Source organism: Lonchura striata, chromosome 1 (genome assembly GCF_046129695.1).
Source record: "Lonchura striata isolate bLonStr1 chromosome 1, bLonStr1.mat, whole genome shotgun sequence".
NCBI lineage: Eukaryota > Metazoa > Chordata > Aves > Passeriformes > Estrildidae > Lonchura > Lonchura striata.
This window is the reverse complement of record NC_134603.1, coordinates 40,197,215-40,217,892: the sequence shown is the minus strand read 5'-3', so window position 1 is coordinate 40,217,892 and position 20,678 is coordinate 40,197,215. Positions and strand designations below refer to the sequence as shown.

Genomic DNA, 20,678 nt, shown 5'->3' with positions numbered 1-20,678 from the left:
TTTGGGATAAACCCATTTTACCTCACCCTGCACAATTACTTCAAAAGATTGAGAGAACATTAATATTTTAAAATAATTCTTTCCAGAGAGTCTCAAAGCAACTTTCTGGTAGAAAAGAGCATTTCTCTAAATAGTAGATCCACAGCTTTCAGGAAGCATGACTATACTTCTTGGCTTAAATACCTGAAGTGTTTAAAACTAAACTGAGAATGATCTATGACTATGTACTATGACTACAGCCACAGTTTTACGCAACCAAATGAAATGACCACACAGTTTCTCATCCTCATTTTCATTTCTCAAAGACAAACTGACGGGAATTGACAGTTTGATCATGACAGCAGCAACACCCCATGAAGTGTGAAACATACCCACTCACAAAAAGTTCAATATCTTTCTCGGACAAATTACATGGGAGCTTCAGTTAGATCACAAAAAACCAATAATATTAAAAAAAAATCCTTTCCTAAAGGCCAAGCTACCAGAAATTATTTTAAGTAGTGGTGCTAAAAGACCGTAAGATTGACACAACACAGCCTATTGCACAACATACTGTGTAGAGAACAGCTTGTTTTCTCAGCTGGTGTGCATGTAACGTTTTGCAAACACTGTGTGCACCTCAATGTCCACATATTGCAGCTCAAGGCAAGAATTGATCAACTGCAAGAAAGGTGGGAGACTAGGCTAGTTGTAAAAAGGGCAACCTGGAACCCTTTAGGGAGAGACATCTCAAATGTAAGTTTTTAGCCCAAGAGAAACCAGAATGCCAAGACACAAAATAGAAACAGGTTCAGAAAGTTGATTTACCTGAGCTTTTTAAAAACATGTATGAACAAAGACACCATATTGCAAATCACAAAACCCATGGCAAGAATTTCAGTTTGAATGGTAAAGGAATGAGTTGAGGGAACAGATGCAGCTTGTTTAAAGCTACTTAATCTTTATGCTGTGAATTCTAGGTAATGAGATCACAGGCAGTGAGTAGGAACTTAAGAAAATCTGTAATAGATGTTAAAATCATGAAAACAGAAAGAAACAAAAAATGGATGTATGACAAACACAGTACCACAGAAAACAGAAAATGCAAGATATATTTCCCACAGGAAATTTCTGGTTAGGAGTTATGAAATCTAAAAAAAGATTGTAACTTTTTTGACGTACCTTTTTTTACTTTCAATATAAGTTAGTGTTAATTGTATGCTTGCAACTTCCTGTCAAGTCTGATTTTAAAGATCATATCCTATAGTCTCTGGGTAGAGCAGACACCAGATTAAATAGAAACAAGTAGCTATCAAATATTCTTCCCTTCTTTTAATATTTACAAATTACTGCTTTGTGTTGTTGACAAGAACAGGTAAGACTTTTTCATTAGCAATAATTTAGAATGCAACCTTTATTTTCCTAGTACATTATCATATAATAGCATTTGTATTAGTAGTAAATATTAATTAATCAAATTTAATTAAATAAAATGCTCTAAATAATTACAACAGGCAAAAACCTCGCCATAATCAAGTACTGTCATTCTGCTTTTCTGGTAAAGCAGATTACCATTTCTCTAGAATGAATAAAAAGAAAGCTTGGATTATTTTTCAGGAACTCTCACATACAGTACTTTCAGTGTGGCTTTGGGTGCATCAGTCACACAACCACAGAGGTTCAGAGCCTTTCTAGCTCTCCCCAGATCTTAATCAATTTTGAGAAGGATTAATACCCCATGCTCCTTCTTCCTCCCAGGCAAGAGGCTTATGGTGAACCTTGGAGAAGATTAATGCTCTAACCACATTCCCTGTTCTCCGTCAGTTTCTTCTGAATTACTGTTCAATATTCTTCAAGCAGGTATCATGAAAAACTACTTTAGTACAACACTACAATATTTCTTTATACAGTTTTCATAGCTTGGTACATCTAAAAATCACAACAGACTATTTACTAATCTTCTCTTATATATGATGGATTTGTCAGTCCCCTGACATCCCAGAGAAGTACTCAATTCATCTTCACAGCCTAACACAGAGCCTATGGCTTTAAAACATTTAAAATCTTGGATAAAATTAAATGTGGATGTAAAGGTGAATCAGATTTTAAAATATCACTATCTACCTACTTAATCTTTAAATAAATTTCCAAGTTTTTCATGAGAAAACAAATACCCATTTTATAAGCAGGGAAGAACTGTCAAAAGTGGAGAACTAATAATAATCTTCCTGAAAATATATCTTCAGGCTAAAAATAACACCTGCTACTTGGATCCATGTTTGAAGACAATTCCTTTCCCCGTTTTCCCCAATCCTGCAATACTACGAACAGGTGACACTAAGTATGGAAACATTTATTTTCTCCTTGCACATCAACTCATGATCACTGTCTCTGTATAAAGTCTCCAGTCTGTAACTAAATTCTATAGTATTATAGGCCTGCTGCAAGAATATGAAAAGAACTATAAATATGTCATTTAAATATTTAGAAAGATCTAAATAACATATTTAATGAAAGATCTAAATAACATATTTAATGGCATAAACACTGAAACAAACTTGCATGCACTGCATATTAATATAATCTTCAGAATCAAAGAGGGAAAATTAGGCAGCACCAACTTTTCAAGTCTAAACAGGAGTATCTTTTATAAAACCTTGGAATAAAAAACACTTACTCCAGAGGGACTAAGTATGTTCCATTGCTGTAGTAATTTTACCAAACTGAAATCCAAATTAATAATCTAAGAGCACAAAACAGGGCACAAAACAGAGGAGCCAGATAAAACAACAGTGAGAAACACGAGACTGAGTATCATCACCTTTCACTTCCCTTACCCTCAAAAACAAAACACAAACACAAAGACTGTAGTAATTACTACAGCTCTCCCTTCACATCAAATCACTGTGTTAAGTGTTTAGAAGCTATCAGCCTTGCTTACTTTTATAACCTCCTCTTAATACTTCACAAAGAATGGTTTGGAAGCACTTTCAGTTGCAGCTGTTAAAACCAGAACCCTCACTCTTCAAAGAGCACAACTGAAAACCTCCTACTCCTTAGCTGAAATCACATTGATATCTACTCTTGCCTATGACAGTCATATGACTCACAGACACCTAGTAACTCAAGGTCCTATTTACAAAGTCAGCCCTAACTGTCAACAGGTGGGGGCGAGAGAAAGAGTCTACTGGACTCAATTCTTGCCTTAAATCAGACAGTATGTCATGATCACATTATTTCACATTATTCACAAGACCCTTCTCCTTCCTGACAAGTCAGAACGCCAAGGGGGAAACCAAACCTGTTCTGTACACAACAGTTAACACTTTTCTTTAAATTCTGCTGTGTAGTATTAAACCCCAGCCACTTCAAGTGCTACATGTTCTTCTCAACTGCATTAAAGTTGTCAATGAAATTAAGAAATTTTATTACCAAGACAAAAAACATATCACTATTCATTTTGTGTGAAGGGCTCCACATAACTATTCTCCTGCTGCCAACCACTGGAATAATATTTAGAGGTATGAAAAATACTTAATCCATTTAAATACAAATTTTGTAAAGAAAATGAGATCAGTTTTAATACAGAAACATAATCCGTAAAAAGAAAATATAACTAGTCCAGATACTGAAGGCATTGTGACAGTGTCTTGAGCAGGCAGCTAGTTTTTACTGCATGCACATTTCGTATCTTACTGACCCTGGTGCAGCGTGAGACTTTTCCCTATCAAAACACCACTGAAATAATCAAACTGGACTTCTGACCAGTTTGCAAGTAAATATATGCAATAGGCAAGTAGGAGGCAGTATTCAATAATAAGCAACCTGAATTATGGGAAAAAGCTTAGTTTTATTAATTCCTCACCAGTTGTTTAGACATAAAACATAAGCATAAAACAGAAGCTTGGCATGATGCTTTTAAAAATTACAGTGTTAATCTTTTACTTGAGTTAACATTGCTTTCAAAGTTACTTTTCTCATTTCAGGCTGAGGCAGACTGAGGACACTGAAAATAAGGCAGTGCATTAAGGCATGGTCCAAAGCAACCTGATTGCTTTTGTTTTGTGAATACTGCAAACGCACACATCCAAAAGGTGCCTTACACTACAGCTTTGAAAGAAGCTCTGAACATGCTGAAGAAGCAAGCACATTTCTCAAAACTTACTTTGAAACTATGAGACAAAGGCTCTGAAGAGTACATCATCACTAATACACCATTTTTACTGCCTTTTGAAGAAACTATTTAATATTTTACATCAAGCTTTCCTTCTGACATATTTTCCTTTGATGTGCAAATCCAGTAACAATCTACTTACCACCGCAAGCTGTGTTCGTGATGCTACTGTATGAAACACTGCAGGCATCATAAGAGATTCTTCTACTTTCAATTCCATCTCATTCTCTGCTGAAAACGTGGTTTTGGGGATAGCTGGTGGGCGTTCACACAAGATCATTTCTTTGTTGAATAAAAAAATTGGGTTGGTGTCCTACACTCAAAAAGGAAACAAAACCAAACACTGAATAAAGGCAACTTCCTGTTGAATTATCGATTATTTCCTCATGTGGTAATGTGTCTTGAGAAATAGTTAAAATCTACACTTAGAAACTGAATACATAAGCACCTGTTTCCCAAATGAAAGAAATCCAGCAAACTATGGAAAAAAATTAATAATCCCTTACTAATTAATATTTTCCTTCCCCTATAAATGAAAGTTTAGACTAAGAATGCAGCATGCACTTACTGTTCCAGCACTGTAACTACACACTCTTCTGTCTGGTGCCATACACTCTCCTCCATTGACAACCAGTACTTGGTGCTGAATGGCAATCTTATACTTTGTTTGAATTGCATGTTTCAGATCAGCCACACTAAAAAAAATGAGAAGAGAAGTTGATGCTATCAGATTACTTATGTCTCTAATTTTACATATTTCTGTAGGAGACACTGGTGACTTGTCTGTGTCAAAGCAGAACATTTGTTAAGAAAATATTTTTATTCTGCACAATGAGATATCTGTAAATTTTGTAAATGATGTGATGTGTTGCATTCTGAATATCCAGTCAATACACTATGAGCTAAAAGAAAACAGTCTCCGCATTACTGATAAGTCACCAGCAGTATTTTTTCCAAGATCTGTTAGCATGCTGAAATTCTGAATTAAGTCACACCAAGCATTTAGGATAGCAAATGTAAAAGTCATATCATATTCCTTGAATTCATAGCTTATGACCAAACAGCTGACTTGCTAAGACCCTAGAAGTCAAGACTATCAACACTTCATTATTCACAACATAACAACAATTCCACTAATAAACTCTGATTTACTGTACGCGAAGTATCATAAAGGACTTAACAATAACAGGAAATTCAACAATTGATACAACAAATTAATATAAACATCACAGATTTTAACATAGAAACAGTATGTCAATAGACCACTTCTGGTTTTAATTCACCAGCCTCACACGTTTAATTCTAGCTGATGACATCTTAACATTACTGCATATTTTGGACAGTTCTTGATTTTGTCATTAAGACACTTGTAAACAGCAAAGTAAACAAGAATTTACTAATCTGATACAGTTACTGACCCCACCTAACATAACACACTGTGGCAACACCTGTGCAAAGGTATAAAAAAGCTTCAGATCATGAAGTGAATAATATACACATCAATAGTTTTGCTGTAACTGGCAGGAAACATAAGTGTTACTTGAAAAAGATCATAAAGATCTGTTATTTAAAACACCCATGATTCAGCATGACATCATGAATACAAACCTCTCATGAGCACAAGCTCATACTTGCTAGCTGTGTTACAGTAACCATGTACCTATCACCTCCACGGGCTTTAGGAAGATAGCTTGGCTTGTCCATGTACAAGGAAGCAGGCAAAGAACCCAATAACGTTAGTCTTACTAGAAAATGCAAGTATATACACGCAGATACACAGAATAAGTAGTTACACTGCTCAACTGAAGAGTCTTTGATTTTGTGTGGTTCAGTTGCTGGAAAGCTTTCTCAAAGAGCAATTCAATTGAGCAAAAAGTGGGCCCATAGCAAATTAAGAGCCTGGCATGGCAGCTTAGATGCTGCACTTCACTCACCTTGATTTAAAAATGTAATGTCTAAATGTATCAGACAGCTTACAGGGGGTGTGAGCACATCTGTAAATGACCCAGTAGAAACAGAATGACTGAAACACTATTTCATGCTCAGCAATAGCCTGACTGTCAATTGCCTTTAGAGAAGAGCACACAAAAACAGTCTAGACAGTCTTTTTTCAGTCATGAAAATGAAAAATAGGAATTCAGGAGAAAGGTAACAATGAATTAGGAAAAAAAAAAAAAAAACTTGGTAGAAATCTTTCTTACCCAATTACTTGCAACACATTCATTGCTAACTATGGAGAACAGCAGGTGAGCTTGGCTCTTGCTACCCCCAAGTGTCTTGCACGTGAGAACAATGAAAAATGATACAATACAAACCTATCTAAAAAGCATCTATACATTTACAAGATGCTTTTAGCATGCAGTGAAAAAAAAAAAATAGAAACAGTAAATTTGTTGTGACCTAACTGTGATCCTCTAATACTAATCATGCTTCAGGCAGCTGGACATTCAGAAGTTCATGGTTTACATACAATATAATGTAAAATAGGTTGGAGCCTTACAACATAGCACAAAACTTATCCATCTAGCCATGAGACAAAAAACTTCATGCCAATTCTTTAGCATCCAAAAACATTACAGAGTACACATCTTTTTCAGGATGAATGTACTGACAAGAGAAAGAACAACCTGCAGAACTCCCTCTATGACGACAAACAGTAAAAAAATAAGCCCTTTCTAGAGAATTCCAAATAAAAATACTATTCAAAAAAAGGGCATAAAAGATCAAAAGTCCTTCTGACAGGTTTTTCAAACACAACACCACACTCAGTGAGGAGCAGGTCAGCTTCTGTCACTGTCCCAGAAAGCAAGTAACTTCTCTACTCTTTCAAGGAATCACACACAATCACCTGGCAAATCAATGAAAATGCTAATCAAAAAAAAAAGACAAAAAAAAAAAAAAACCCACAAAACAAAACAAAAAAAAAAAAAAAAAAAAAAAAAAAAGGAAAAAATTACCAAAATTCACTCAAATACAAGAAAACCTAGAGGAAAACTACAATGACATACTAAAAAAAACCCTAATCTTCATCTGTCAAATACTTAGTATATAAAAGTATACACACTTTTTAATTTAAAACAAACAATACACAATTAATTTACTCTCTTACTTTTGTACAGCAAGTTCAGTATCAAATGTAAGGGTAGTTCCAGTGTTGACCAAAAATACATATAGCTTCATGATGATTTCTTTAGGTCTCTGAAGTTTGTAACTTCCACCGCTAAAATCATTTAGAAACTGAAACAAAATGTCAAGTGTTAGTTTCACAGGCGTTATGAAAAAGACAGCCATACATTTTTAAAAACACTTTTTCATATCTATACCGTGCGATTACATCAGTGCTCACATTCCACAGTTCTTTATTCATTACCAAAGACAGAGATGTTCCTCTAGCCAGAAACACGGGCAAGGTAAGTCTCTGCATACACAGACAGTTGGGAGAACACATGGGAATATACAATGAGAAGAATAAAAGAAACTAAATTAGAAAAAAAAAGAAACTATGACTTCCAATTGCAGAAGCCATCATCCCAGATCATTACCTGGCTTTTCTCAATTATCAAACACCTTTTTAAAGCCCCAGATTGTAAAATCTAGAAATGATGTCTGGAAATTACTAACAGCAGCACAATCTAGTAACTCCTCAACTTACATCTCCTATCTGCTCACTGCTGTCCCTACCCATACGTTTTCCTCCAGAAATTGAAGCATTGATGAAAAAAAAAAAAGGCAAAATTCCTTTTTGTATTTCTCTACAATAATTAATAGCTTTAAAAGAAATATTTTCTTCTGTTATCAGCATTAGCTAAATCTGTAGCTTCTTTCTTTGTTACTGACGGCAAACATGAAGCATTCAGGCAAGAACATGCAGGTCAACACACATTTTCAGTTGCATACCCTACAAGAACCTGGATGAGTAATTCTATGCATGTGTTTTTCCAGTGTATGTGACAGATGAAAAACTTTAACCTGCCTCATAAAACACCGAAATTTAATTTGAGATTCTATCACTGAAGTACTTCATACTTCTGAAGCTTTTTCTCTTCTCCTTACGAACTAGGAAGCTTATGAGTAACTTCCACGACACTACCAAAGCTGCTACAGAAATACAAGCACTGTAGTCACTAATAACCTGAGATTTTTATATGGAAAGAATTACAGAAAATTAAGCTGTAAGTTTTAGCCACTAAGCAATATTTTTACATTATTATAAAAATTACCTTTTTTATTAAATTACTGCACTGGTAATATAAGTCATCTCTATTTCCTCGAATATTAATAGGACACACATACAGGGTCCAGCAGTTTATCACATTACTTGAATATTAGTCTGAATGTGCATTTATCTCTTTGCCTACACATAGAAAAATGGACAAACCACAGAGAAAAATAACAAACATGCCATTAATATGAGGAGGGTGAAGATGTTTTATCCGAATATTTATTCCAGAAAGTCATAAGAGTTTGCTTACAAGAGAGCAGCTATCCTCACACTTTTCAAGCACGATAGTCCTAGTTAAAATATGCATTTTTACAAAAAGGTTTCAGAACATCAAATAAAAAAGGGCCAGTTAAATAATTTGATCTGAAGAGAGTGATTTTGTCCTTACACCTGAACTAAACTGTAGGCAGTGGCATCAGCTTCATTTTGAATCAGAAAAAGAACATACTCTATTAAACTAAGTTATTAGACAGGCAAAAACTGCTGAACACCAAGAACAAGGTAGAAGTTCCTTATTTTATTAATAAAATCTTTGGACAATGTTTCAGAACTGATCAGTCTCATGCACACACTATTCTTTTCCCAAAGGGTATTTGTGACCATGATCAAGGTAGAATTAGAAACAAGCATTAAATAATACAATGTTCCAAGCACAGACAACACAAAAAAATTTCAATTTAAGCATAGTAAAAGGTTTGTATAGTACCTAGTTTTCATATGAACATTACTACCTAAGCTAAAGCAATATTTAAGAGAGAAACCAAAATTTTAATCAAGCATTTACCCATCCATACCATAACAGTAAACCTAACTAAAACATAGAAAGAAGAAACATTAAGATCAACAATATTTATGATAGCATCTGCCATATATCAAGAGTCTCTAACTTTTTAACTTCTGACAAAGAAAGAATTACCTTCAGGCATTATACAGCCACCGTCTTCTTCAAATTCAAACACGCATTCACTTTACTTGATTTTTGGCAACAGAGTAGCATGGCTGTTCAAAGCCAAAGAATATCTGCAAAGATTCAGAATGCAATTATTACTAAAATGTCTGGATTTTATGATAATTGCATTTAATACAGAAATCAGTGTATGTTAACGCCAGAAGAATAATTACGTGGTAGTTATTTGGGGTTTTGTTAATTAACAATACTATCTGCCGCGCTCCCGCCCCAAATCCCTTTTCTCTCAGCCCCGGCTAGCTCTTGTGGGGCGAGGGCGGGCGATGGAGGCACCCTCCGCCGCTCCCAGCTGGGGTTTGGAGAGTGCCTTTGTGGGTTCCGGGCAGCGCTAGCAAGCCTCGCGGTGGTAAATGAAGAGCGGATCCTGCTGGGGGCTAAGTCCGAGTTTATTGTAGCCCAACGGGGCCAAATGTCCTAGAACGGTGCCAGCCAACAGGAACAAGCACAAGGTGCTTGCACTGGCTTATAAACTGTAAGGGAGGGTTATCCAACGACCAATGGGGATAGGGATAGGGGGTGGCTCCGGGATGGGGGGATATGGTGGGGTCCAATGGGGGAAGGATATGGGGGGAGCCCCAGGCCCTCGCCCAATCACCCGGTGCCCTGAGTAGAAGCTTCTGGATGGATGGGAAGGGGCACCGAGTGATAGACAAGGCACCCGGGGGGGGTAAAATGCCTCTTTCAGGGTGATGGATAGATACTGGGAAGGCGGGAAGGGCGGACAAGGCGGGAAAACTGGGGATAAACCAAGTTGCACACAGGGGTACAAAGGAATAAACCAATACATAATACAGGGATAATAAAACATATACATAACGCAACTCCACAACTATCCAGTCACAAGTCTGCCCAGATCTTCCACACATCTGAATACTTCTGCTCATCATTTTTGTTTAAAATAACTGTTAATCATACTTTTGAGTCTTTACAAGGAGAGAAATTTAGTTCACTATAAAGAAGTGCTTGCTTTTCCACTAACTGAAATTATTTTTCAGAACTGGTGCAGAATGCTGATACAGTGACGCTGAGAGCAGTAGAGAAAAGTCTTAACAATGCAATTTATCTAAGAAAATCCAGCATTAAAAGGTATACATGCTACTGCTGTTGAATGAACAGTCTTATCCAGCAGCTGCCTCTCAGAGATTCCTTCAGGAATCGGTATCACCTTCCTTACCTGAAAGATAACCTATTTTGCTAAGGCATTCACCTACTTTCAAAGCATTTTTTAGATTTATTTATTCTATTTTTTTTAAATAAACTGAAGATGTTACCATTCCCAGATTGTCACCACATCTTGGCCAGGGGCTTCATCACCCAGGGCAGCTTCTGAAACTACAATGGAAACTACAACAACCAAAATGAGCCAGATCAGCAAAGGTGATCTTTTCTAGGCTACCCTAGCTCATTTTAACCGTGTTCAGTTAAGTACCAGTGCCAAAGGAGAAGGAGCCTTGGCAAAGAACATGTGGATGACCTGTTGGGCTCAGGGCAGTGAAGCAAGTGCACAAACTCCAAACTGCAAACAAACATTTATATCATGTTAATGCCCTAGCAAGCTTTCTGAGGAGATGATCAGGCACTATAAAAGGTGATAATCCATTACTAAAAATAGGCTTGCTGAAGCCTGAAAACCATTAGAACATGTAAACCATTTTATACAACCTGCGTTAATACAGATAAACCAAAAACACTCCACCCCACATTTGAAAACCTTCATAAAGGAAAAAATTATTTTATGGTCATGGAACAGAAGAATTATCTTCATCCCTTTTGTCCACTTCCCCATATCTCCTATACAAAATGCACACATGACATTTTATCAGAAGCAAAGGTACAACAAAAGGGAAATACCCAGTCTGTTTAAGTGCTACCATTAAAAAAAAAAACTTAAGTGTCCTCCTCCCATTTAGCTATCAGCAGTCAGTAGCTGTACTTGAGCAAAATAAATTTATGAATACTTGCTTCAGGTCAAAGTAATGCACATTAACATGAAACTGCTGAAATACTTCTGCCACAAACTAGGAACACAATGCAATAATCTCTTGCCTTATAATTCCTTTGCAGCCACTAAGACAGAAAAAACAAGTCCTGTTTCTTCACCCAACATTTCTTCAAATTATGCTGAGGGAAAAGAACTACACTAACACAGGTAAGACAAATTTGTATTAAATTGCTCTTTAAAAAAAAATAAGGTAGAATTCATAAAATTCTATGGAATTGACCCATTCTCAAAGTCGTTTCAAATTTCAATGAACACTTGAGGTAGAGGAGAATGACGTAAAGCAAGGTTCAAGAGAATACATGCCTTAAACTGCAACCTCTCCTGCACTGATGTCCAACAAAAGCATGCTGTAGCCCTTTCTCCCTTCAGCAGGAACTATGTCAAGCGCCTCTCTCCAGCTGTCTTCATAACACTGGAAGGAAATTAATTTTGAGAACTCTCCCTAGTCTTGCATCTCTGGACAACATCTGCTTGACTGCACTCAAAGTTACAGGGTGTATGCAAGAAAACCCATCACAGTCGCCTATGTTTCTTTTCTTTCAAAGAAACTTAGGTTATTGCAGACTGCTGAAAACAAGGTCAGCTACATATCACAAATCAGCCTTTAAATTTGTTCCAGGTATTCCAGAATATTGTCATCATCCAGCAGTAACACAAGTTCTTAACATAATCTTGGGGTGAAAGTCACACCAAGCTTCAACAGAATATATCCATACATGTTTTGTTCTTCTGTTTGTATTACCACAACAGGCCATAAGCAGAGTATCAGGCTTTATTTATTCATTTTTAGCTTTAAATGTTACAAGTTTCAAGGCTTTTAGTGTTATGTTGCTGAAATTATTTTCATTTGTTTTAATAGAGGTTCAACAACTACACAATTTGACAGCTACTGAAGACAGAGCTACTACCTATGTAATCAAACAAAACCACAAATGACTAATCCACCCAGATTATTTGTTTAACCTGTAGACTTAGACTTGCAGCATTAGATTCATGCAATCATACAAACTAGATCCTTCACACTATGGGATAGAAGTCTGTATGACCAACTGTCGTGAATTATCAGTAATACCAATAGCTGAATATTTGAAATTTTATTAAACAGCTGCCAGGTCAGACAGAAAATGGTAGGCATAAATAAAAAAAAAATAAGCTTACAAAAATGTAAGAACAGCACAAAATATAAAAAGTTTCCATAATTTGAAATATGCACATTAGGTAATAAAATACCAAAGCCTACATTGCAATGCAATTACTGCATTCTTTTCTTGTATAATATGAACTCTTCAACAACCAACTACTTTTGAAGTCAGTGTTGATCAATACTTTCAACACATACTGTTTACAAGCACTGAGATGTATCTCAGTTCGGAACTTGCTCATTGTTACATCTCGGAAAGGAAATTAATGTCTGTTTACAGACTCTTTTTGTCATTACAGCACAGGCATCACAGGTTTCACAGAACTGTACAAATAATCCTATGACTACATTAAGCATCCATTTCTGTCCTTAAATGCAGAATCCCTGCTTCTAATTACCTAATGCTGACTGCTTCATTGTTTCATGGTACAGCTCTTTCCAACTTCACAAACTCAAACACTGAATCATGGCATTCAGAGCAAGACAAAGACAAAAATCAACATTTATGCTGTTTGGGTTTAATGGGACATTAATCAACTTCACTTTGGTCATTAAGTTCCCTTTGCATTATCTTAATTGTTCACGCTCATGCTTCTGACATCTCATTTCCCATACTTCCTTTATAATCTGGATTACAAACTAAATCTGAGCAAACAGCAATAGTGATAATTTTTTCTTTAACACCATAAAATTTAAACTGAACTATGCCAAAGTAATGGCTTTCCTTAAAACCCAGTGGTGTAAAATTCCATCCACAACAGCAACACGCAAGTAGTACATGGTATCTTGCTTTTTGTTCCAGGAAGAGCAGGGAAGTCCTGCTCCACATCTGTATGCTAAGCGCTGTACTTATCAACGCTTCATCTTCCAAGTCAGATAGAACCAAGAGGCCCAAACTCTTTCCCCCTTGTGTGTATCTCCAGGTCAAAATGGGCTCAAGCCTGAAAGCAGACAGAACTAGCCGAATCACCTGATCAAGGCAAGACACAGTGCCTGCATTTCCACACTGCTACTAGACAATCACATACTTTCTATGTGATAACTTTATCATGCTGCTGATAAAGAAGTTTCACTTCCCTTACTGCAGAAGCACTGAGGTACACTACAGGTAACAGTGTCTCTGATATGAGTCATAAATGTTACCCACAAATTACCAGGGTCAGGAGACTCCAGGACAACACCACAGAATTTCTGCCTATTGAAAGGACAATTCATCTGAGGCAAAGGCTGACAAGTCTGTGACATGCTTAAAAAGACTCAAGTGCTATTCCTCATTCAGTAAATATCTTATCTGGGTAACATCTCCCCTCAAGGCCAATATACCTTTATTACCTCTCGAGATGGAGTCAACTTTGGAGCACGTTAGCATGTTATTAAATAGTGCTTCATTTCCATACCACAAATCTTAAGGTTTGCCTCTCAGATGCTAGAGTTCTTATGATTTCACCTTTTAGAACAGGATTTCCTGCTTTACCCTTGACTTAAGCAACTCTATAATCAAAAAAGGTACAAGATCAGTGCAGAATATTCCTTACAATTAATTTTGTTTTCTTCTATAAACCTACCTTCTACCTCCACTTCCTTTGTTGTTTTCAAGTGCCCTTTTCAAAAACTCCTGTCTTGCTTTAACTTGCAGACCCCAGCAGCACAGTATTTTATAGCACATAAGTCAAAGGAAAACGAAAATAGAAACTGAAGCTAAATTTAATGCAAGTAACATCTTTCTTAATGTCAGTTGTAAGATCCTCTCTAAAAGTAGGCTTTCTTCTAAAGGACCTTTCTTCAATACTGCAACCTAATGCATCTAACCAGAAATACCTTAATTTTGCAGAACATTACTACTACCAGCACCAGAAGAATACAGAGTATGACCTCATTTTGAGGGCACACATTCTTTAGTAATGCTTTATGCAACAGAAATGACTACCTTTTTAAAATACATTGAAAATGCATACCATTTTCTAGACAGCCAACTGTTGAAAGGAAATGTGCTTTAAAAGACACTTTAAAAACTTAAAAGAAAAACTAAAAAAAAACTTTAAAAAAAACCCCTAAGCTGTGTGATAAAAAAGTAGTAGGGCTCCTCCTGACCCATGTGGAAAGAATAATTTAATTCTCCTACTCCTCCAAAATAAATTTAACAAGACCACATTTAATCACTGAGATAAATATTACTGAAGGTGGAGACCCTATCTCCAACTGCCACCTTGTATCAAAGCCTATAAACCTCATGTTCAAGCCACACTGCAGTCTTAAAGAAAGGCTGTCAATCCCTGACATCTGTAAAGTTGCAGCCATCTGGAGCTCTATTTATATGTTGAGATGTGCATCAGGCACAGAGGCGGTTACTTAATTACAGCATCTCCAACAGTCACTGTGTTCTTAACAGCTCTCAAATTCAGCTGCGGGTCAGCAAAGCAAGTCTTTTCCACTCAACCCAAGAGCCAAGCTGCAATCCTACAGAGCAACCAGAACATATTCTTAAACCCCTACTTCCCAATTCACTAAAGAGGAATTTCAAAAGTCAGTAACATAGTACTTCATAGTCTAAGAGGCTTCCTCCCTCCTTCCCCTCCTTTAAGATGAATCATTTTATGTACTACTAACCTAATATTTCAGTTACATATTGGCCACCATATTCAGAGTTGCTTCTACAACTCTGAATTATATGGAAGCTCCTCATTCAGCTAAGTAGGTGCTGCAATGCCTTCAGAGGACCTCAGCAACATCAAAAGTGAAAGAGCAGATCAAAAGCAAATCTGGGCAGGTAAGAAAACACTGTGCATTAAAGAGTGGCTTTGAAATCGATGTGGCTCAAAACAATGCAGCTTCTCACAAGTTCAGACAAAACTTACACTGTAAATTCTAGGAATGCAATAGTTTCAAACATGCTCATAAGACAACAAGCACATTATCAGGCAGTGTGTCATGATTACATACGGATGTGATGATAAAGCTTCAAATCTGATGGTTAGCATCTATTTACACTGCTGTTTTCACTGATTTGAGCAGCTCCCAAAACAGTCCATATAACAGATCAGACAAAAGTTCTCCTCTTACAATAGTAAATACAATTTTACCCCATTTTTCAAAACCTCACATCTCTTACATGACAAAGTGAAACTTCTGTGTCTCAGTTAACAGGTACAAGCCAGAAAACAAACAGGATTCCTGACAATCTCATTGCTAGGAAACAGCCCACAGCCTGCAGAAGTATCCCTTTTCTTTCTTCCCTTTTTTTGTTTTTAATTGATGGAAGCATGTCTTTCCACAGCTGTCTGTGCCTTACTTTTGACAAAGTTAACTGAAGGTTTCATCAGATTTTTCTTTTTTTAATGTATAATTTTGCCATTTCAAAGCACTTGTGGAGTACAAGCCTCCCTTGAATTACAGAGATTAATACATTCTCTTTGCAAAGATTGGAAGTCTCAGGTACATGGAGCTTCAGGTGGTTTTATTCAAGCTACTGACTGACTCCATAGTGGTGGGAAGGTTCTTTCTGTAGGTATGTACTCCAAAATAATGAGCATGTCAAATCTTTCAGTGTTTGTAAACAATTCTACAAGAAACAGACAAAAAAAAAATTCATTCTTTCTTATACCAACTCATACAAGTCAGCACCAACCCTTCTTCCACTAACACTCTCTCTGATCAACCAAGAACACAAACTCTGGAACACAAACAGAAAGAGCACCAGACTTATGAACCCCTTTCCTCAGCCAGTTCTTTTGCTCCTTTCCCTGCACCAACTTTCAGTGGTGCAAGTACCCATATTTCTCTGGAATAAACTGGATGCCTTTGCTGTAATAAGTTAGAAATACCATACTTCTCCAGGATGCTGATAGCTCAAATTGGTTCCATGATCTGGTTTGTTATATAACTCCACAAACTGTACTTCAGCTCAGGCTGGAGAGAAGCCAATGAAAACAGAGGCTACCCAACATCAGAATCATCATTCAAGAAGACAAGTGAAAATTTTCAGAAGGCATCATTCACATTTCTAACTGCCCATGCCATCCTCCGTTACTAACAGATCACATCTTAGAAACCCAGTAAAAAAGCCCAAACCTCTAAAAAGCAGGCTAAGATAATTTAAAAATTTGCAATTACTACAGATGCAACCAAGAACAGAGTTTCTCAAAATTTAGTCTAGAGGCCATTTCCCCTGTTCTTCCCTCTTCAGATACAACATCCTAATGCTACAACTTTTGTTTTGTTTTCTTTTACATGGAAAAGAGAAAAATCTTGACCAGAACTATTTAAAAGATGAAAATACAGAACATAAGACTGATTAAATGGCATTCACTTCACAGGAATGAAAACACTACAGATGGAAAAGAAAGTCAAAGATTGACAATAATGAAATGTAAGGCAAGTAAAGATCCTTGTGATTTAGTCTGACTGCCCACATAAAAGTCACAGGTTCTTCCTTAATTGCTATTCATAAGCAATGAGATTTTTAAAAAAACAGTAAAATTTTCTAGAAATAAGGAAATCCACTACCATCTTGGTAAGTTATTTAATTGGTTTGCAACTTTCAAACTTGTTTCAAATTTTTCTTATCCTACATTAATCATAAAATCAGTATTTGAACTCTAAAGATCTAAAGATAGAATTTATCTAATTTCTCTTTTTAAAGTTACTTATAAATCATGTCACCTACCAACCTCCTCCTATTTATCAACTTTCTTTTATTACCAGTGGTATCTGAAAGCAAATTACCATCAGCAAGATGCAGAGCTGATATAAGCCCCAGTCTGCCTAGGAATACATATTCAGAAATGTCTAGATTATTCTCAGGTCAATTTATTAACTCTTTTTGGATATCACACATTTACAAATCACCTTCAGATCTCTACTGGCAACAGTGTGAAAGAAAAATAACAGCAATGTGCTGAGAAATGAGAAAAGCTGTAGGATAGTTTGCAGAATATTAAATTATCTCTAATTTCCAGAAGTTGTTTTCTAATCTTCATCTGCCCTTCTTTACCTTTCTGCAATATAAATCTTTGGTAGCCTATAACAGCTAACAACATGCACCGATAAATTCTTTTATGCAGTTTTACCAACATAAGGACTATACAACCACCAAAGAACCCCAAGAAAACCAGAGAAAAACACAACTTACAATGACTGTTGTATTATAACTATATTCCTGCCTTACTGAACCCTGGTTGTACTGTTTAGAGCTGTAACATGCATGTGAAAATGTTGCTACAAATACATTTGCTTTTTGAAATGCATAGGTATTTTACCACCAAGCCTTTAATTTAAAAAGGAAAGTTTACACACTACCCCTCCCCCCCTTCATTCAGAAAGAACTGAGAATTTTGAGTCATATTTCAAACCATTCACTGGGTGAGAATCAAGTTTCTTTCAATCAGTAGACAGCACAAGTACTTGTGAAGAATACTTTTAAATAGAGAAGTCAGCTTGAATTTACTAGTAGAATACTTACAATATAGCATAAGCACAATATATTAGAAGACAGCTTCTAGTCCTGTTACACAATATATTCTTACGTAATATTCTTCCCTTCATCTGAATTTAATAAAAATACACACTTTGGAGGATGGAAGAATAACTGTATAAACAAAAGCACCATTTTGTCAGCATGAATTGTTTATCCAAGGCCAACTACAATAAATAAGGGTCAGATTTTCACACTTTTGATGTACCAGCACAGCTACTTGGCATCAACAAACTCAAAATAAAGTTTGGGATAAATCACTGACATTTAAATTTCCTGTAATATCAGGGAAAAAAAACACTATTCAAATGATAAATATCAAAAAGTACTGCAGCTATAACTACAGCACAAAAGAGCATAATATGTTCAATCATAGAACTAAATCAAAATAGAAGCCTCAAACATTCAAAAATCAGATCTCAGCAAAGTGAAATTCTTACAGAATTTATATTTTTGCTTTGCTAAAGGTGGTATGTTTTTTTTAATCCATGATGTAAGTAAAACTCTCCCTATAATTAGTTCTTCAATACTGCATTCTACCTCTAAAACACATATAGTTTTCAGTCTGTTCAAAATGAAAACAGCATACTGACCTGCCAAACACATCTTCAAGAAAAATAATGAAGATGGATCATACAGATACTAATTCCTAATCCCTCCAAACGAAAGCAACAGGCAATCAAAACACTGAACACACTATTTCACTATCGCCACCTCAGCTTTCCTACTCTTCTGAAAAAGCAAAAATTCTGTTTCAAAAGAGTCTTAAGAGGTAAGAAAATATGAGTTATTTCAAAAAGAGGAAATAAATCCATGTTCTAAAGTCATTTAAAAACCCCTTAGAACATGACTTAGGCAGAGCTGCTCTCAAATATTCACACACCATTCTTCTCATTGATCCTATAGCATTACACAGCAAGACACATGCAGGACAGCTGGAACTCAACTAGTCAACAAAGCAGTTTGACATTTTACTTTCCATTAACAAGTGATTAACACAAGTCAGAAATAAATTCATACAGCACTCAAACAAGGCTTTTTTGTACTTATTTGTACTAATTCATAGAAAACAGTCAACAATATTCTACCACAGCTTATTTTCTAGATGCACAAACTACTAGAGCTTTATATACAGCACACCGTAATCATTTCACCTTGATGCGATAAAGACAGCAGGCCCAGCTGCAAAATCTCTTTCCAAAAGAAACTCTTAACATCTTGGATGGACATAAAAAGCTACACTGAGCTGTTGCATGAGCTCAGAACCTTTCTGAACCATGGACTAACAAATCTGAACAACAAAAGGAAAATATACACCTAGAGATGGACAGAAGACAAGCAAGAATTGCCCTGACAGCCCTGGTGTTTCTCCTTACAAGCCCCGTCTCAATCTCTGAACATACTCAATCTGGTATCAATAAATCTGTTTAGATACTTCTATTGACAACTTCCAATAACTAATATTGAAATAATAGTCACATACTTCCAGCCCTGCTCACAAATTGGAAAGATAGAAAGAGCTGGTACGTGCCTATGATGTCTTCCAACTTGCCTTTCAACTGAACTACATTTAAAAAACTAAAATTTAAACGAAATAAAATTCATTAAGAATAAGATTCAGAGTGGATCTCCACTATGAATTAACTAATAAATAGACAAGTGACTGTCAGTAACTACAGAATGTTAATTAGCTCACAAAAATAATTAATAGCAATTTCTTTATCACCATTAATCATGCTATAGGCTTTTACAACACACAATTCATGTGAGGATCTTTCAACTTGTATGCCAAAAACATCAGTCTAGCAAATCAGCTAGAAAACAGACATGCTATAATTCTTGCAATTGGATGAGTAATTTACATATTAATTATATTTTTTGCCTGTTTGGTATCACTGCATTCAATCACATCCCGCAGTATAATACAATATTATTATGTAAGTTGGCATCTCGTAATCAAGTGTTTGGTACTCAGTAATACTGATTAACAACTTTGCACCACAATGCTACCTATTAATAGGCTCCTAGAAAGTAGGAAGGTATTATTTGTTTTTTCCCCTCCTCATCTTCAGAAACTATTCATATAATATTATTAAGCTGCGGACCAAAACTCAGGAGAGCAACTTTCTCGAGGAATATTGCAAATGCAGGAGACAGATGACTCCTTGGTCACTATCTAAATGACTGAAGTAGCTCATGTAACAGCTGGGTACACACATTATAGTTTTTCATTTTGTTCCCACTTTTACCTCAACATGCTGATGGAACCCATCCTGTGCAATTTAACTCTCAAGACCTTCACACCACTCTTCCACAGAAAGTAACTACTAGTTTAAAAGCAAATAAAGACTTAAGGACACACTGATAACACACAGAAAAATTCTTTCCAGTTATTCCACTGTAACTGCCACTCTTATCAAAAACAAATCAACTTGTGCTACACCCTTATCCCCAAACATGCACGCAGTTCCCTATTTAACCAAGATAACTGAAGTTCAGTTTAGAAATTGTTTTATACCCTAGTTTTTGCAAGGCCACATAACAGCTGTGTTCAGACAACACACAGGGACACACCATTTTTTAAACAGACACCACAAAAGACCTCAAAATAACCCTTGCCCTCTTCTCCAGTGAGAGCACAAGTCTGCTGCATACACTTCTAATTATAAATATAGTAACCTGACATGGGGAGAGAGACAGCCCCTTGGACACGATCTCAGAAA

At 36.1% G+C, this 20,678-nt stretch overlaps 1 protein-coding gene across 4 annotated transcripts in view; it reads right to left on the bottom strand.

Annotated features, from left to right (window-relative positions):
* RB1CC1 (RB1 inducible coiled-coil 1) overlaps positions 1-20,678 on the bottom strand; it is a 69,798-nt gene that overhangs the window by 42,418 nt on the left and 6,702 nt on the right. For 3 of the 4 annotated variants that reach the window (XM_021555700.3, XM_021555699.3, XM_021555701.3), the window contains exons 2-5: positions 9,292-9,395; positions 7,263-7,390; positions 4,722-4,848; positions 4,296-4,466 (exon numbers count right to left, since the gene is read on the bottom strand). In XM_021555700.3, the coding sequence (XP_021411375.2) occupies positions 4,296-4,466; positions 4,722-4,848; positions 7,263-7,333 (369 nt within the window). In that variant the 5' untranslated portion in view covers positions 7,334-7,390; positions 9,292-9,395. Of the gene's footprint in view, positions 1-4,295; positions 4,467-4,721; positions 4,849-7,262; positions 7,391-9,291; positions 9,396-11,647; positions 11,837-20,678 lie in introns of those variants that run through there. The other variant, XM_077783628.1, reaches the window with a different exon arrangement.